General features: G+C 53.8%; 1 protein-coding gene across 5 annotated transcripts in view; it reads right to left on the reverse strand.

Moving 5' to 3' along the window:
* Nucleotides 1-1396: 1396 nt before the first annotated feature.
* PNPLA1 (patatin like domain 1, omega-hydroxyceramide transacylase) overlaps nt 1397-15872 on the reverse strand; it is a 37306-nt gene continuing 22830 nt past the window's right edge. For 2 of the 5 annotated variants that reach the window (XM_079781379.1, XM_079781383.1), the window contains exons 6-10: nt 9857-10447; nt 6816-6894; nt 5396-5521; nt 2233-2338; nt 1397-1526 (exon numbers count right to left, since the gene is read on the reverse strand). In XM_079781379.1, coding sequence (XP_079637505.1) covers nt 1488-1526; nt 2233-2338; nt 5396-5521; nt 6816-6894; nt 9857-10447 — 941 coding nt within the window. In that variant the 3' untranslated portion in view covers nt 1397-1487. The remainder of the gene's footprint in view (nt 1527-2232; nt 2339-5395; nt 5522-6815; nt 6895-9856; nt 10448-15872) is intronic. The other 3 variants (XM_079781381.1, XM_079781382.1, XM_079781380.1) reach the window with 3 other exon arrangements.

Below are 15872 nucleotides of genomic sequence, written 5' to 3' on the forward strand. Positions count from 1 at the left end.
AAATAATTTCAATATTGGGGACATACTTATACTAAATAAATATTCATCATTTATCTGAAATGCAAATTTAACAGAGCTTCCAGTGTTTTATCTGGCAACCCTGAAACTAATGCAAAAAGAATTCTCTTGATTACCTCAAAATGGGGGGAAAGGAAGTCAAGCAAAATGAAGGAGATACACAAGGGGACTTACTGGTACTGAGAACGACAGCATGAGAGCAGCTGGGCTCTGCATCCGGGTTTGAGCTGAGACAGCAGGTACTACCCTGTGCAGTTCTCCCGTGCACACCAGGGACACGCTCTCCTGAGCGTGCACACGGCCCTCCCTCCCGCTCCCAAGGCTCAGCCTCTGGGCCCAGCCATCTGCACAAGGCAAGGCCCGCAGGGCGGCCGGGCTCCCAGAACCAGGCGCTCCCTGGGCACAGAGCCAGGCAGGCAGGGGTCCAAGCACACCTGAGACTTGACTCTGCTCAGGCCTCTCCGAGGCACATCCGGGTCTTCCAGGCAGAAGCTTCTGAGGGGGCTCGCGAAGACTCGTGTTCCCCGACGTGGTCCCCGTTACACGCAGGCTCCACCAGGGCCTCCTTCCATCCGGCCCCCGCCCTCCGCGGCTAAATCTGCTCCGTCCTCCTGGTGCTCAGCCCCGGTCAGGGCCGCCTCCCAGCCCCTGGGTTTGGGGTTCGGGGCCTGTTAGGCAAACGCATCTGAGGCCTCGGACAGCCTGGGCTTCCTCACGGGGCCCGGCCGGGCTGGAGGTCATGCCCACCCGGGGCTGGAGGGGCTTGTTTTTCAGGACAGGCTGGGGAAACTGAGGCTGAGGTGTCTCTCTTGTGGAACATTTCACTTCGGTGTCAACAGCGGAGTCTGTCCTCATTCGGGCTGGGGGAGGAGAGGACGTCTGGCCCATTTCCTCTACAGCCACCCACTCAGGGAGGCCAGAGCCGCCAGCCCCACTCGCTGCCCCCCAGTCCCCGGAGCCCGGGGGGCTGCTGCCGCCTCAGCTCCATCGCGGGTTCCAGTGGCGGCCGAGGCGGCGGCCAGTCCACGTGGAGCCTGCAGTTGGCTGTGCGAATGGAAAACAAAGCTCAAGAACTTGGTTTCCTGACCCCACAGGAAACAGGGACGTGTCCATGGCTCAGCCCTGCTGGACCCTCCAGAGTTTTGCCCCGCGGACTCGATCCTGCGGCTGGGACCCACCTGGCCCAAGCGGGGCTGGGGTGGGAGCAAGGCACGCCCCCCCCCCCCCGCCCCGGGCCCGCCAGCAGGGGGGCTGCGCTGCATGCTCCCCAGTTCCCGTCCTTGTCCGCCCGTCTGTCCAGAGCAGGGGAGTGGAAGCTGAGAGGATGTTAAGACAAGAAGGTGCTCGCCCGGGGAAGCAGGACCCTCTACACCAACAGGCTTGATAGTGGGTGTCACCCTGGTCCCCAAAAGGCCAAGGGCGAGGGGACAGCGTCTGAGAACAGTGGGGAGAAGGCTCGGCTGGGTGCGTCAGGTTCTCTCCCGTTCCAGCTCTCGGCTCACAGCTTCCTGGAGAAAAGACACAGATTCATCATCGCTAAGTCCCTCGCCTCCGGCTTCCCTCCCGGCTCCCACGGAGAGCTTTCTCCCAGCTGCATGCCCTTGGGCGTCCTGGGCACGTGGCCAGGCCCCACCGGAGCCGCCTGACGCGTCCAAATGGAAACTCTCCCTTTACACCCGAAGCCAGTTAGAAGGTCACTCGTGGTACAAGGCCTTTTGCAAATGGAGATGCCACTTGCAGAGCAGGAGTCACTAAGCGTGTTTGAAACATCCCTGCGCTTACAAAAGTCCCGTTAATATTGGGTTTTCCGGAAGGGGGAGAGGCAGAGCCCTGCACGCTGCCCAAGGACACACTGCCAACACAGGCGTAGGCACCGCGCCAGCCTCATGTCACATGTTACTGTGCTGCTTGCTATGCCGTTTACACAGCTCTGTCTGTCGCTTGTGTATCACTCGTACAGATGTCTAGCAGTTAGCAGTCAATTGTTCTAACAAAAGCAGTGCATCAGGACCACCTTCCGGCAGCTGGCAGTCAAGTTCTCATGGAAGGGATGCTGTTTTCTTAGCACAGGCATTGCATGGGCTAGTGTTGGCCTTGACTGTTGGAGGCGGGGGGTGGGGGGTGCTGGGTTGAGTGTGCTCAGGGGTCACCACAGCATCCTGGGACAGGGAAGGCTGTGTCTGGCCCCCAGGGACACCCTGGGGAGTTCCACACCTCGGGGCTGCTGCATTCCTGGATCCCGCTGGGGTGAGGCCTGTAGGTGACCCACACAGTCTTGGGAGTGGAGAGCACAGAGAAGTCGAGTGGGCAGGGAGCAGACCTGGGTGTGAGAAGCCAAGGAAGCACATGTGAGGAGAAAGAAGACAAAAATTGGGGATGGGAAGACCCGGGTTCCAAACGCTCCTCTACCTGCTGTGTGACCCTGGGCAAGTCCCTTGCCCTCTCTGGGACACTGCAGGAAGAGACCTGCTGAGCCCCTTGGAGAAATGCTGGGTGTGAGTGTGCCTATTCCTGGATACTTTTCCGATGTGACTGTGTCATTCTGGTGTTTAGACCCTGCGATGACTCCCCAGCACCACAGGCAAAGCCCAACCTCCTCAGCACGGCACCCCGCCCGCCACGTCTCCTGTGCACCTCCGAGTGCACCTCCAGGCCTCTCCCTGCCCAAAGGGAGAAACAGGACTAGACCCTGTGACTTCCGACTCTGACTCCAGCTCTGGTGGCTACCGTGGGTGGTCAACACCTGGTGACAGACACCGGGATGCGGATCCCAGCTCTGCCACCTACCAGCTGGGTGACTTTGAGATGTTACTTAACCTCTCGGCGCCTCAGGGCTAGAACGTAATCACTGCCATATAATTTTAGCTGTTATTACCACATTCACGTTTGAACAGGTGGAAGTTCCATAGTAACTCAAAGGAGAGGCTCTCAGTGGTGGAAATCTGGGGAGTCTGACAGACTTGGTAGCAATTAGGAAAATCTGAGTAGCAAGTAGCAAGATGGACCCCTTCCCGTTCCACTTGCAGCCTGCAGGCAGCCTCTCAGTTTCCCCTCTTTCCACTTGGAGGCCAGCTGCACAACCCGAGTGAGATGACCCCTGAACTCTACTGGAGAACAGACAAGGCAGCAGAGGGAAACCATGCTGATACATGTATCTGGCCGTGCTCAGAGAAGGACAGTTCTGGCAACACTGCTGGTCCATGCCCTAACCGGTGTGGCTCAGTGGATAGAGTGTCGGCCTGCGAACTGAAGGGTCCCAGATTTGATTCCGGTCAGGGGCATGTACCTTGGTTGTGGGCACATACCCAGTAGGGAGTGTGCAGGAGGCAGCTGATCGATGTTTCTCATCAATGTTTCTAACTCTCTAACCCTCTCCCCTCCTCTCTGTAAAAAATCAATAAAATATATTAAAACAAAATAAACAAACAAAAAGAAACCTGCGGGTCCTGGGACGAAAGGGCCAAGGAGCAGGCTTGACCGCAGCCTGTGGCCTGAGTAGAGCTATTCCATCCAACCCATAGGCCCAGAAAGAGAAAAGCAAACGTGCTTTGTAATGCATTGAGATCTGGGGTCGGTCGTTTGTTATGCAGCATTATCATAGCCCCAATAACTGACTAATACAACTGCATCTTAGTATGTATGGAACCCCCGCACCGTAGCTTTCATTCTAGCCTCTCTTGTTTTTGGTGGGAGGAATATCAGCTGGGGATGAGGAGCTCACACAGGACTGGCCCATGGGTGTGACAGTGTCCCTGTGATTGTAGGTTGGGAGAAAATGAGCAGATCGCTCCTCTTCTCTATGCCTTCCATCACTGGCTCCATGTACTGCTTTTCTCGTTTCTATGCCTGACATTTTTGAGCTTCTCTTTTCTGCGCCCTCCCCTGGTCTCTGAAGCTCAGAGCAGTAAAGCTGTGTGGGATTACTTAAGCCCAATTGGTGAATTGCCTCCAGGCAGTTTCATAACCTGTTCGGTAAAGGAGCATTGCAGACAGAACAGCACGTGGGACCCACCGACCACAGAGTCCCCCTGTTGTTTTGTTTGTCTTACCCCAGCCCGCTTTTTCATAAAGCACCTTGAGTCCTAGAAATTTGTCAACCGAGCAGCTCTGGCTGAGCTGCATAGTTCCCACTGCTCTGACGTGTGGGGAGAGGCCTGGCCCGGGAATCAAGGACCCGAGTCAGGGCTGGCTCCCAGATGGCACCCCCATGCCCTCTGCAGACCTGCCCACATGCTCATGACCTGAGCTTCTAGGGACAGAGATGTGGACACTCAAGGTCAGGGAAGTCTTGGAGTTGGACCCCAAGGAACAGAGTGAGAAGAATCCCAGGCTGCACTGACCCAGCGGCCACCAGGGGCCGCCAGCTGCTTGCTGGGTCCTGAATCCTCCCTGCAGTTCTGAGAAACTCCTCCCCACCACACTGCTTCCCACCACCCACCAGGTTCCCACCCGCCCCAATCCCTCTGCCTCCCCAGGGACCTCTCCCAGGACAGGAGCAACCTGGAAAGAGTCCCTTAGAATGATTTGGGATTTTTTTTTCTGAGCAATAAACGCTTGAAGAAAATTAAATAGCAGCGCAGGTCTGTTCCTTTCCGAAAATACTTTGATAATCCAGCAAAGTAATTACAGGTGATACCAGCTTGGTTTGTGTTTGAGGCTGGTGTTCTGGATTTGCCAGTGTGTATGTATGGACACATGTGCCTAAAAGAGAAGCTTGGTAAAAAAAAAATAAAAAAAATGAAGGCTTGGTTTCTATGGGGCTCATAGTTCGTTAGATCAGTAGGTTTTATTCTTGTCTTTGGCCTGAAGTTCCAAGTTCAGGAGAAACTCCTGAAAGTTGGGGGATTGAGTTTAATTCACCTTTGACTTCCCCAGAGCCCAGGAGAGTTCTGGGCACTTATTGGGTGCTCCGTAAATGTCGATCAATGAAATCAATGACAATATAATACAGTCAGGAAGCTGTGAGAAGCCGGCCAATGCAGGCGAGGGCTTTTAGCTGTAGGGTGGGAACAGTTAGGAGCTCTACATGCTGAGGATCACGTGGGCATCGACCTGTCTGGTTTGGTTTCCTAGTGGCGTTCTCTCCAGGAGCTGAGAGGTAGCTGGTCCACCTCCGGAGTTACATAACCTTGGCGTCTGCTAGTTATTGGCTGCTGCTGCTGCACACCTTGCTCCCCGAGAAGCAATGTGCATAGCTGACCTCACTAAACGCTCCCTGAGTGAGACCGTGGCAGATCGCGGATCTCATGTTGGGTGCGTCCTCCTGACCCCACTCCTGACCTCACTCCTGACCCCTCCCCAGCCCTGTAATCTCCCTGCAGCCTGTGCCCCACACCGCTCCTGCCCGTGGGATGTAAGAAACGTTAGCCATGCTCACTGCACTTTGCTGCCTGGCTTTTTGGATCGTGGGTGTCTCGGGAAGCCTCTTCTGGTGCCACTTGTCTTTGGTTTGTTCTTCTTGAATGCCTTGTTCACGCAGTTGGAGTCTCCGGCAGGGCTCGCCCTGGGCAGAGAGAGGCGGTAGCGGTTTGTTAGTGACCGTCCTGCGTCCCCCTGTCAGGGCCCTGCTCCAGCTGAGGAGGTGTCAGACACACCAGAGCGTGGCTCTCGGCCCGGGAGCGTCAGAGTTCCCAGCGGCCTTTATTTTGTAATCAGTGAATATTTGTCTGAGTAGCATGCCAACTAGTCAACAGAAGCTTTTAGATGGTTATATGTCAATGCAATAAAGTGTAAATCATGGGAACAAAATGCATAATTTGTGCCCAAGCACAAAATTATTAAATGTATGCAAACTCTGCCCTGGCCAGTTTGGCTCAGTGGATAGAGTGTCAGCCTGCGGACTGAGGGGTCCCGGGTTCCATTCTGGTCAAGGGCACATGCCCAGGTTGTGGGCTCCAACCCCAGTGGGGGGCGTGCAGAAGGCAGCCAATCAATGATTCTCTCTCATCATTGATGTTTCTATCTCTCTCTAACTCTCCCTTCCTCTTTGAAATCAATAAAAATATATTTTAAAAATTTTATGCAAACTCATTCAAAAAGTTGTATAATTGAAATTACACTGGGAGAAGGAATCGGGTCTGTTTTAAGGTATTTGCTGTGACATGATACGGAGGGGCAGCATGAAAAGTAAGGGGCCCTGCTCTCCCAACCCCTGCAGCTGTGGCCAGAGAAGCCCCGCCGCCAGAGCTGCCCAGCGGCAGGGAGGGGTGAGGCTGGGGGGAAGTGCCCCGGTCCACCCTCTGACCTCCTGCTGGTGCCTTGCCCCGGCTCGTCCATGGCTGTCCAGCCAGTGAGGGAGCCCGGGAGCTTAAAAACATAGAGATCCCCAGACCCCCTCAGAAGGACTGCAAAGATAAACATGGAGACGTGTGACACGACCCCGACCGTTGACGTGTCTCATCAGAAAGGTTCTCGGGGGCCCATCCACAACACAGGAACGCTGGCCTCCTTATCACGCTGCAGCCATGCTGTGGGTGAAGGGGGCCTCAGTTCACAGCGCGCAGCGGCTGCTGGGGCTGGGGTGCAGCCCGCCTGCTCGCTCTCTTGATGGGAGCCCTCACCGGGGTCCCTCTGCGCGTGAGAAGGTGCGTGCCCAGTGCGCGGAGCAGGGAGCTGAAGAGAAGGGCCCGTCGGCGTGAATAAGGCCCTTCCCCCCACCTTGACCCCCTGAAGAAGACAGAGAGGGTGGTGCCCGGTAGCCACACACACGGGAAGAGGATCCCAGGTCACGAGGTGGACGTGTCCCTTGGCTTTCCCCATCAAAGGGAAGCACGCCTTCTCCGCGGAGGGAAACTTACGCGGCATCCGGCTGGCTGCTGGTCTCCTTCACGTTCGCCAGAGGCGCGGTGCTTTGCGGATTCACAGAGGCCAGAGGAACTGCAGCCCAAAGGAAAAAGGCAGGAGACAGCAGTGAGATGGCGTGGGGGAGGGGTGCTGAGTCTTTTCTTTATTTTTTTTGTCACCCATCACTTCACTGGCATGCTGCTCAGCCAATAGGAGGCAGGACATTTTGTGAAGAATTTTCCCATCATGCAAAAGCCACTGTCTGTACAGTATTTCGTAGGTTACAACGCGTTTTCATCTATATTACCTCATTCAGGGCAGGCCTGCCTGTCTCCTCCCTTTCCCCGGTTTAAAGAAAGACACAGTGAAATGATATGACCAAGTTTTAGACAGGAGCCAGGGAAGGCCAAACCCTTGTCTAACCCCCAAAGTAGGTAAGGGGGCCCTAAATCTTAAAACATGAAAAACAAATCTGTCTCCATTTCTATTTTACCTTTTTTAAAAAAATTATATTTTTACTGATTTCAGAGAGGAAGGGAGAGAGAGAAACATCACTGATCAGAGAGAATCATTGATTGGCTGCCTCCTGCATGCCCCCTACTGGAGATCCAGCCCACAACCTGGGCATGTGCCCTGGACTGGAATAGAACCTGGGACCCTTCAGTCCGCAGGCCGGCGCCCTATCCACTGAGCCACACCGGCTGGGGCCATTGTACTTTTTGCCAAAGTTTCCCTCTTTTGTCCTGAACTGCCTGGGCCGTGGTGTCTTCCTCGTTTTTTGTTAGTGTGAACCTGGAGATTGACGAGGTGCTAGGTAGTGCTGCCCAGTGGTTACCAGTTTACATCACAAGTGTTTAGTCTTTTTTGCTATAACAATCGGAAGTAAGCGAGAGTGTTCGCAAAGAACAGCGAACTGTCTCGTTCTCAAATTCTCACCTGTGGGACCACCACCTTACTGTGGCCTTGCCCGCGGTGCAGTGGGAGGCTGGGCTGACCCTCCATGTACCATCACAGCGTCCCTCACGCAGAGCAGCCGTGCCAGGGAAAGAGCCAGAAAAACCCACAGGGCCCGGACCTTCCATCACCGGCTCCATGTACTGCTTTTCTCGTTTTTTTAAATAAAAAACACTAATAGTTTTATGACTATGCTCTTAAGTAAGGGCACTGCATGTTTTCAGAGTATGGGGAGATATAAAATGTGAAGATTAGCATATAGTTATGTAATACATGTAACTAAAAATAACAGGGAATCTATTTAGATTCCCGTACCTGAAGTTCTTTCTTGGGGGGTGGATATCTCAAATCTATTAGCAGTTCCTTTGTTGGGGGATTTTCCTACAGCTTCTGGCAACACCCCACCCCCTGCCACAGGGCCCTCACTGTAGGACGGACAACACTGAGCCGGGGAGGTTCCTCCTGCCCGCGCCCACCGCTGGCTTAGGGTGTCACAGCGGCTCGGCGGAGGCGACACAGGGTCTGGCCTCAGCACGACTGAATGAAGGGCTGGCCTGTGCCCTGCAGGACGTTCCGCAGCATCTGGCCTCCAGGCATTGCCAACGTCTCCTGGGGGTGATCGCCCCAGCTGAGAACCACTGGGCTCTCTGTGCCTCTGCCCAGCCCAGGAGGAGTGAGGATGCCCGGGATGGCTCAGGCACCTGAGGATGGCTACTTTTAGGCACAGGCGTGATATACGAATAAATGCATTTTATTTAACAGGGAATCAGAGAGCATGTGCAACACCTTGACCAATTTTCTGACTTTTAATATCCTGACATTTTTTCTCATTGCTAATCTGGGCCACTGTTTACCCTGATACTATGGAAGTTTGGCTGGTGGACCAGAAGGACCCTTCCTCCCACGATCTGGGCCCTGTCCCTTTGCCCCCCCCCCCCCCCCCCCGCCACTCCCCATCCACGTGGCCAAGCCGGTATCCTCTTCATCCCGAACATACTTTGCACTTTCCTGCTTTGCACCTGAGCTTCTAGAACAAACAAAACCTGACCTGCTCATGTCATTCCGTCCAATCCCATCCCACAGACCAGATGGTCAATATCCCGCCCATGTCAGCCCACCTGTCATCTCCCAGAGCCTTCCTCCCTCCCCGAGAGCAGTGATCTTACTCTCCAGGAACACCGCAACAGGTCTAGAACCTAATCATGCATCTTGTATTTTGAGTTGGTTTCCCGCCATCCCCTCTGCCGGAGGGGAGACTCCCCGAGGCGAGGAGGTGAGAACCGCTCCTCTTTGCAGCCCCTAGAACGGTGCTTCTCAAACTATCTGCAGCAAAGAGCCAGTTTTTAAAAATCTTATTTACAACCCACATGGACTAGTGCTTCTGTGGAATACAATCAAATGGATGAGGGAAGCCCTTCCCCGCCACGGTTCCGTCTCATTGCCACCAGGGGTGGGGTCGTCCAGCCGAGGGCCTTACACGCCTGAGAAATCCCTTGGTCTGGGCCTGCCAAGGCATTAATTAAATGTTTGACCAAACAGAGCAGGCTCACTTTTAAGTGATCATTTTGAATGGCCTGCGAACGATGTGATAAATATCCAAATGGCCGTTGGCAGAAAAAAGGTTCCCCACCCCACCCCGCTCCACATTTCTAAACGCTTCTCTCAATTTCCGTGCCCATTTCATTGTGATCTAGTGACAGCTAGTTAGGGGACCGGCAGTGTCCGCAGACCACCCTTTGAGTAGCACCGTCCTGGACACAGAGCGTTTACCAGGAAGCAGTCCCAGAGGAAAGCGGGCCAGGGAACACCGGAGGGCTTGCCGAAAGGACAGCTGGCCCACCCCACTCCCCCCACCCACCCACCCACCCCCGAGTCTGCCACTTAGCAGGTCAGTGGTCGGGCCTGAACATTCTCATTGCTGCTGCTTGGAAACCTCACTTGGAGACTCACTGGGCTACAGAAATGAACAACTCTCAGGTACACTGCCCCCTTGTGGCTGCCTGCCCTCGGAAGCCATGGTGTGGGCCACCATGTTGTCATACTGAAGGGTTGCAGACAAGAGGAAACCCTGAGGGGCCGTGAGAAGCCAGAGGGTCCCTACCTTGGGGCTGTGCTGAGCCCAGCTCCTCCTCAGGTGGCTGTGCAGGGGATGTCGAAGAACATCCAGGCAACGTGTGAGGTGCCCCCCCAGCTGAAGGCCCCGGACGTGGCCTGAGTGACAGAGATGGCTGGGAGGGTGGGGACTCGGGTGGTGATCCAGTCAGTTGTACCTGCTTCTGTGGTGGCTCAGGGGACAGACCAGGGGTTGAGCTGGGCGGTGAGGGCACAGCTGGGAGTGACACAGGTGGCAAGTCAGCTGGAGAGCGTGACGATGAAGAGCCCAGTGTCGCTGCAGGCGACGGCTCAGATGCAGAGACAGGTGGTGGAGTGGGTGACTCCACAGGCCACTCACGTGTGGATTCGGGTGTCTGTATAGGTGGGGACCCAAGTGGACCATGGCCACCGCTTTCTTGCTCTTTGGGATCCCATTGTGTGGGAAGCTGCGTGGATTCTTCCAGACCGCCCTGCTCCGCTTGGAGGCTCGGCTTACTGTGTTCCGGGCCCTCGTTGCCAAGGGCGAGTTCTATCTGGCAGTACACTTCCACCCGGGGGAAAATCACCCTCTTGGAGGGAGAATTGAGGTACGCAGCATCTAGGAAAAACAAGCATGGGTCACAGGTGGCATTTCTAACCTCCGACATCAGCGTGGTGTTTGCAAAGAATGCTTTTCCAAGTCACTGTCATAAACGGGATTATGTCTCACCAGTGGCCTTTCTTTACTTACTTGGACTGACATTGAGTATTTGACTGTGGATTAATCCACGAATCCAGTGGGTATTTCTGAGCGTCTCTGTGTGCCAGGCACTATACCTGGCACTGAGGAGGCGAAGGAGACAGAAACAGGTGTGAAGGTTCCTCCCCCGGAGCTTACAGCCCAGAGCGGGGACAGGTCCTGACCACCCAAATAATCTCAAGTGTTAATCAAGACAAGTGTTAGGCAGGGGAGGAACATGGCACCAGGAGAGAGGGAGGCAGGGAGGACTTAACTGTGGTTGGAGCCTGGGGGGGTGGAGGGGGCACTGTGGCTGGGAATGGGGCTGAGGTGCAGGGACCGGATCGCTCAAGGGCTGGTAGGCAGCACTGAGGACTCTTAATTTCCGTGGAGACCATGAAGCCTTCCAGGCAGGGAGGCGCCCACCTGACTCTGGCTTTGACAAGGTCACTGTGGCTGCGGTGTGGGGACTCACTGACAAGGGCACAGGGGCCGGGGAAACCTGTCAGGTGGCTGCGGAGAGGTGTGTGGGGCTTGCGCCTGGAAGAAGGTAGAAGGAAGTAGAAGTTCTGTTTAGGAGGTAAGTGGATGAGGATTGGTGAGGGATTGATCGGGGGCGGAGGGGAGGTAGGTGGCTCGCACAGTCTGATGGATGCTGGTGCTGTCTGCTGAGAATAGGCCATGGGAGGGATAGGCCGGGGGGAGGGGGGAGCTCAGGTTAGGAGCTTGTTTGGGGACATGTTGAGTTTAGGGGGCCTTGGAGATGCCCAAGGAGAGACAAGTGGGCAGTTGCGTGTGGATTTGGATCCCAGAGATGAGAAGGGGGTTAGAGATACATATGTATTGGGAGCCCACCGGGCGGTCACTGGGGCTGTGATGGTGGCTGTGCAGGAGACTCCCAGGGAGGGAAAGCAGAGTGAGGAGAGGGGGCCAGGATGGAGGCCGCCAAGTAGAGGGGCCCAGGGCAAGTTTTCTAAAACAGGCAAAACTGGGTAGATTCCAAAGCTGCTCGTAAGAGGAATCGCAGCCTGGGAGAAAATATTTACAAATAGTATTCCTGACAAAGGGTATTTATCCAGAATTCGTTAAAGCTCTTACACGAGAAACAAACAATTCCGTTTTTCAAATGGGCAAAGAGCCAACTACAAGAGCTCCCAATGGCCAAAGCTGGGACAATTTGAGTAAAAAATCAGAGTTGAATAATAACCCAAAGTATAAAACAAGTGCCCAGGAGTCCATACATAAACCAACAAACGATTGCGTAAGTGATGCAGGCGAGACCCATCTCCCACGCAGAAGCCGCCCACACACTTTATGTGGACGTCCGGGCCTTAAGGACGTGGAGAAAGGTTCCTGGCCTTTTCCGTGTGAGCTATGCATAGACCTCCTTCCAGAAAGCAGTGCGTGGGAAGAGGAGAAGAGTGAGCCTGACAACAGCCTGCAGCCAGGTGACCACGTCACACCATCAGTGACCTGTCGGGTGGACGGCAGGCGCCCTTGATAGAATGTGCTGAGAACAGCACTTTGCCTCTTTGGTCTTCCTTCCTCCAACCCATGACCCCATCTAATCATGGGGCAAACATCAGACAAACCCCACCTGAGGGACAGTCTACGAAGTACCTGGCCAGGACTCACACCCGCCAGTCATTAAAAACAAGGGGAGTCTGAGGGGACATGACGTGCTCTCCTGGATGGGGTCCTGGGTCAGAGTAAGGGCATCAGGCAGCAACTCAGGGAATCTGAGCAAAGTATAGATTTTGGTTAATCAGCATACTATAGCATCTAACAATAGGGAAACCTGGATGTGGCGTGTGTGGAGACTCTGTACTGTTTTTATATTTTTCCATAAATCTGAAACTGTCCTGAAAATAAAACTTATTAAAGGTCTGGGGGAAATGGGCAAAAGAGTTGAACAGACACGTCCAAAGAAGCTATCTGGACAACGAATAAGCAAGTGAAAAGATGCTCAGCATCGTCAGCCACCAGGGAAAGGCAAATTCGAACCAGCGAGACACCCTGCACGCCTCTCAGAACGGCTCAGGCTCAACAGACCTGCCTCACCAAGTGCCAGTGAAAAGTGGGGGGAACTGGAGCTCCCATACACAGCTGGAGAGAATGGGAAATGATACAGCCACTGTGGAAGACCATGTGGTGGCTTCCTAAGAAGCTAAGTCTGCATTCTGGGAATATGCCTCAGTCTGTACATATCCAAACGAATTGAACATCAAATCTCAAAGAGATATTTGCACACCCTTCCATTGCAGCATTATTTACAACTAGAGCCCGATGCACGAAGATTTGTGCAAGAATGGGCCTTCCTTCCCCTGGCTGCCGGCACTGCCTTCGCTCCAGCCAGATCCACCTTTCCTCCTTCCCATGCTACCCAGAGGCCCTGAGCGGCTGGGGTGATGCAAAACTCCTGCTTCATCACCATGGTGACGACACAATTGTCCTGCCCCGCCCCTGGCCACTCGCTGCTTACATATGCAAATTAACCTACCATCTTTGTTGGGTTAGTTTGCATACTCACTCCTGATTGGCTGGTGGGTGTTGCAAAGGTACGGTCAATTAGCATGTTACTCTTTTATTAATGTAGATAGCCAAGCGGTAGAAGCAACCATATGTCCATTGATGAATAAATGGATAAGTAAAATGTGGTATATACATACGTTTGGAATATTATTCAGCCTTAAAAATGAAGAAAATCCTGTCACATGCTACAACATGGATAAACCTTGAGAACATTATAAGTGAACTAAAAGGCAAATACTGTATGCTTCACTTATGTGAGGGACGTAAAGTAATCAAACCCCTAGAAATACAAAGAGGAGCGGTGGTTGCCAGGGCCTGGGGGAGGGAGAAATGAGGAGTTTGGGGCCAGTGGGTATAGTTTCAGTTTTGCAAGATAAAAAGTTCTGGAGGTTAGCTGCACAGCAAAGTAAATATGCTTAGCACTACCGAGCTGTCCATTGCAAGTGGTTGAGATGGTACATTTATGTTATGTGTTCTTATCACAATTTTATATATGCAAATTATATATAATTATATAATACAATGTAATTATCATAATTATACTTGTAACACATCTACCATGTGATCTAATCATTCCTCTCCTGGATAGAGAAATAAGAGCATATGTCCATACTAAGACACATACATGAGTATTTATAGCAGCTTTATTCATAATAGCCTGAGGTGCATACAACTTAAATGTCCATTAACAGGTGAATGGCTAAATGAGTGGTGGTATAGTCATACAAAGGAATGGAATGTAAAAAGGAATGAACTATTTATATCACACAATGACATGGGTGAATCTTTGAATAATTACGTTGAGTGAGAGAACGCAGCCAAAAATAAGGTTTCACACTATAAGATTCCATTTATCAAAAACTCTAGAAAATGCAATTAATCTGTAATGACAGAAAGTAGATCAGCGGTTGCTTGGAGGTTGGGGGTGGGTGAGGGGAGGTGGGAGGAGTCACTGAGGGGCACAAGGAGACTGGGCATGATAGATTGTTCACCGTTCTGATGGGGGAGCTGTTTCACAGGTGTGTGTGTGTGTGTGTGTGTGTGTGTGTGTGTGTGTGTGTATGTATGTGTATTTGTGTCTGTGTCTGTGTCTGTGTGTCTGTGTGTCTGTATGTGTATGTCTGTGTGTATGTATGTGTGTTTATGTCTGTGTCTGTGTGTCTGTGTCTGTATGTCTGTATGTCTGTGTGTCTGTGTGTGTCTGTGTGATGTGGGTCTTAAGCACACGGCAAGCATGCGCTTCCCTTTGGCAGGAGGCGGCTGCAGGGAGGCAGGTGGAGGGAGACTTGCGCGGCAGCAGGGATAGTGAGGGGGAGGTGAGGCCTCGGGAGGGAGGGGGTGACACCTGTGGGTGCAGCTTCCTGCGGGCTGACTATCCTCGGGTTGGGCGGGAGGCCGGAGTGGACGCCCCTTTTCCGGTCCGGATGGCGGGTGGGGTTAAAACCGCACTGACTCAGGCTGGGTGGGCACCCGCGCCCTCTGTGAAGGAGGCGCATCGGCCCATCTAACCCGGGGCTCTGGGTGGGCCCTGACACCTGCGCTGAGAACGGCCCGCACTGGCGGACAGAAGCGGAAGCCGCCTCCGTCTTTCCCACTGGGAGTGGTGCCAGGGCCCCCGGGAGTCCCGCCACCTCCACACACTGCCCGGTCAGAACTGGAGGCCTGAAATGCAGGGTTTCAGCCTGTGCTTGGGGCACCCTTCATACCTGCGAACATGTCCCCACCAGCTAGGGGGCAGGGCGGGGGGAGGGCGCTGGGTTCCCCCCCGCAGGAGGAAGGGTGGGAGAAGGTGCTACCAAGAAACGGGGGGCACGTTCCCCAGGGCCTGCCGGAGAGGAAGAGAAGGAAAAGTTCAGGGGAGAGACGGGTATGGAGTAGCCTGGTAGCCAGGCTGGAACTGGGGTGTAGAGGGGTCTCCTGAGGCAGGGAGTTGGTGCCTGCTCCAAGATCTGAGCCCCAAATCAGGGGGTCTCCCTAAGCCCCAAGTCCCCAGCCTACACCATCATTGGGGAGAGTGGAGGGGCTCCCGAGCTGGCAGCAGAAAGGACCGAGGCCCCAGCCAGCACCTCCTGTTCCTGAGGCCCCATCTCCATCCCCCCATGACACCCCTCACGTTGTTCACCTTTTGGATACTTGGGGCTCCCTTTTCACAGCTGTCACCTGTGTAAATGAGGGTGGGGGAGTTGTCAGAGGAGACAGGGTTAGGAGGAGTCTGTCCTGCAGAGGGTGAGAGGAGGGGCCTGTCTCTGAGCTCAGAGCGGGCAGTGCCTGGCCTGACCACGGCGAGGACATGGACTCTGATGTCCTCAGTAAGACATCTACTGGGGAGTTGTGCTGAGGGCTGTCTGTGGCTTTGCTCCTCTGGTCTTCACAGCGCCCTCTGAGGAGGTTCCCTGATCTGCCCCTTATCCAGATGAGAAAACCGAGGCCCCAGGAGATTCTTTACCTGCTCAAGATCACACAGTTGGTAGGTGTCAGCAATCGGGATCTCAACCCTTTTTACAGATTAGGAAACCAAGACTCAGAGAGGGGAGTGATTTCCCTGAGCTTGCAGCATCCATCTTACATAAAAACTGCTGTTTGGAATTTTAACCCTGCTGTTTTGGCTTCTGTAAACGCTTGCTTGCTTAAGTAATAAGGAAAATGAGATTACTCCCATTCCAGAGAGGCCGTGGACTGTGCCCCAGACAGAGTTGTCAGTGCTGACACCAGGCCAGGCCTTGGGATATGGTCTCATGGCCCCTTCCCGGCACGTAGGCCTTCTTTCCCAGAA

The sequence above is a fragment of the Cnephaeus nilssonii genome (genome assembly GCF_951640355.1).
Source record: "Cnephaeus nilssonii genome assembly, chromosome: 9".
Classification (NCBI taxonomy): domain Eukaryota; kingdom Metazoa; phylum Chordata; class Mammalia; order Chiroptera; family Vespertilionidae; genus Cnephaeus; species Cnephaeus nilssonii.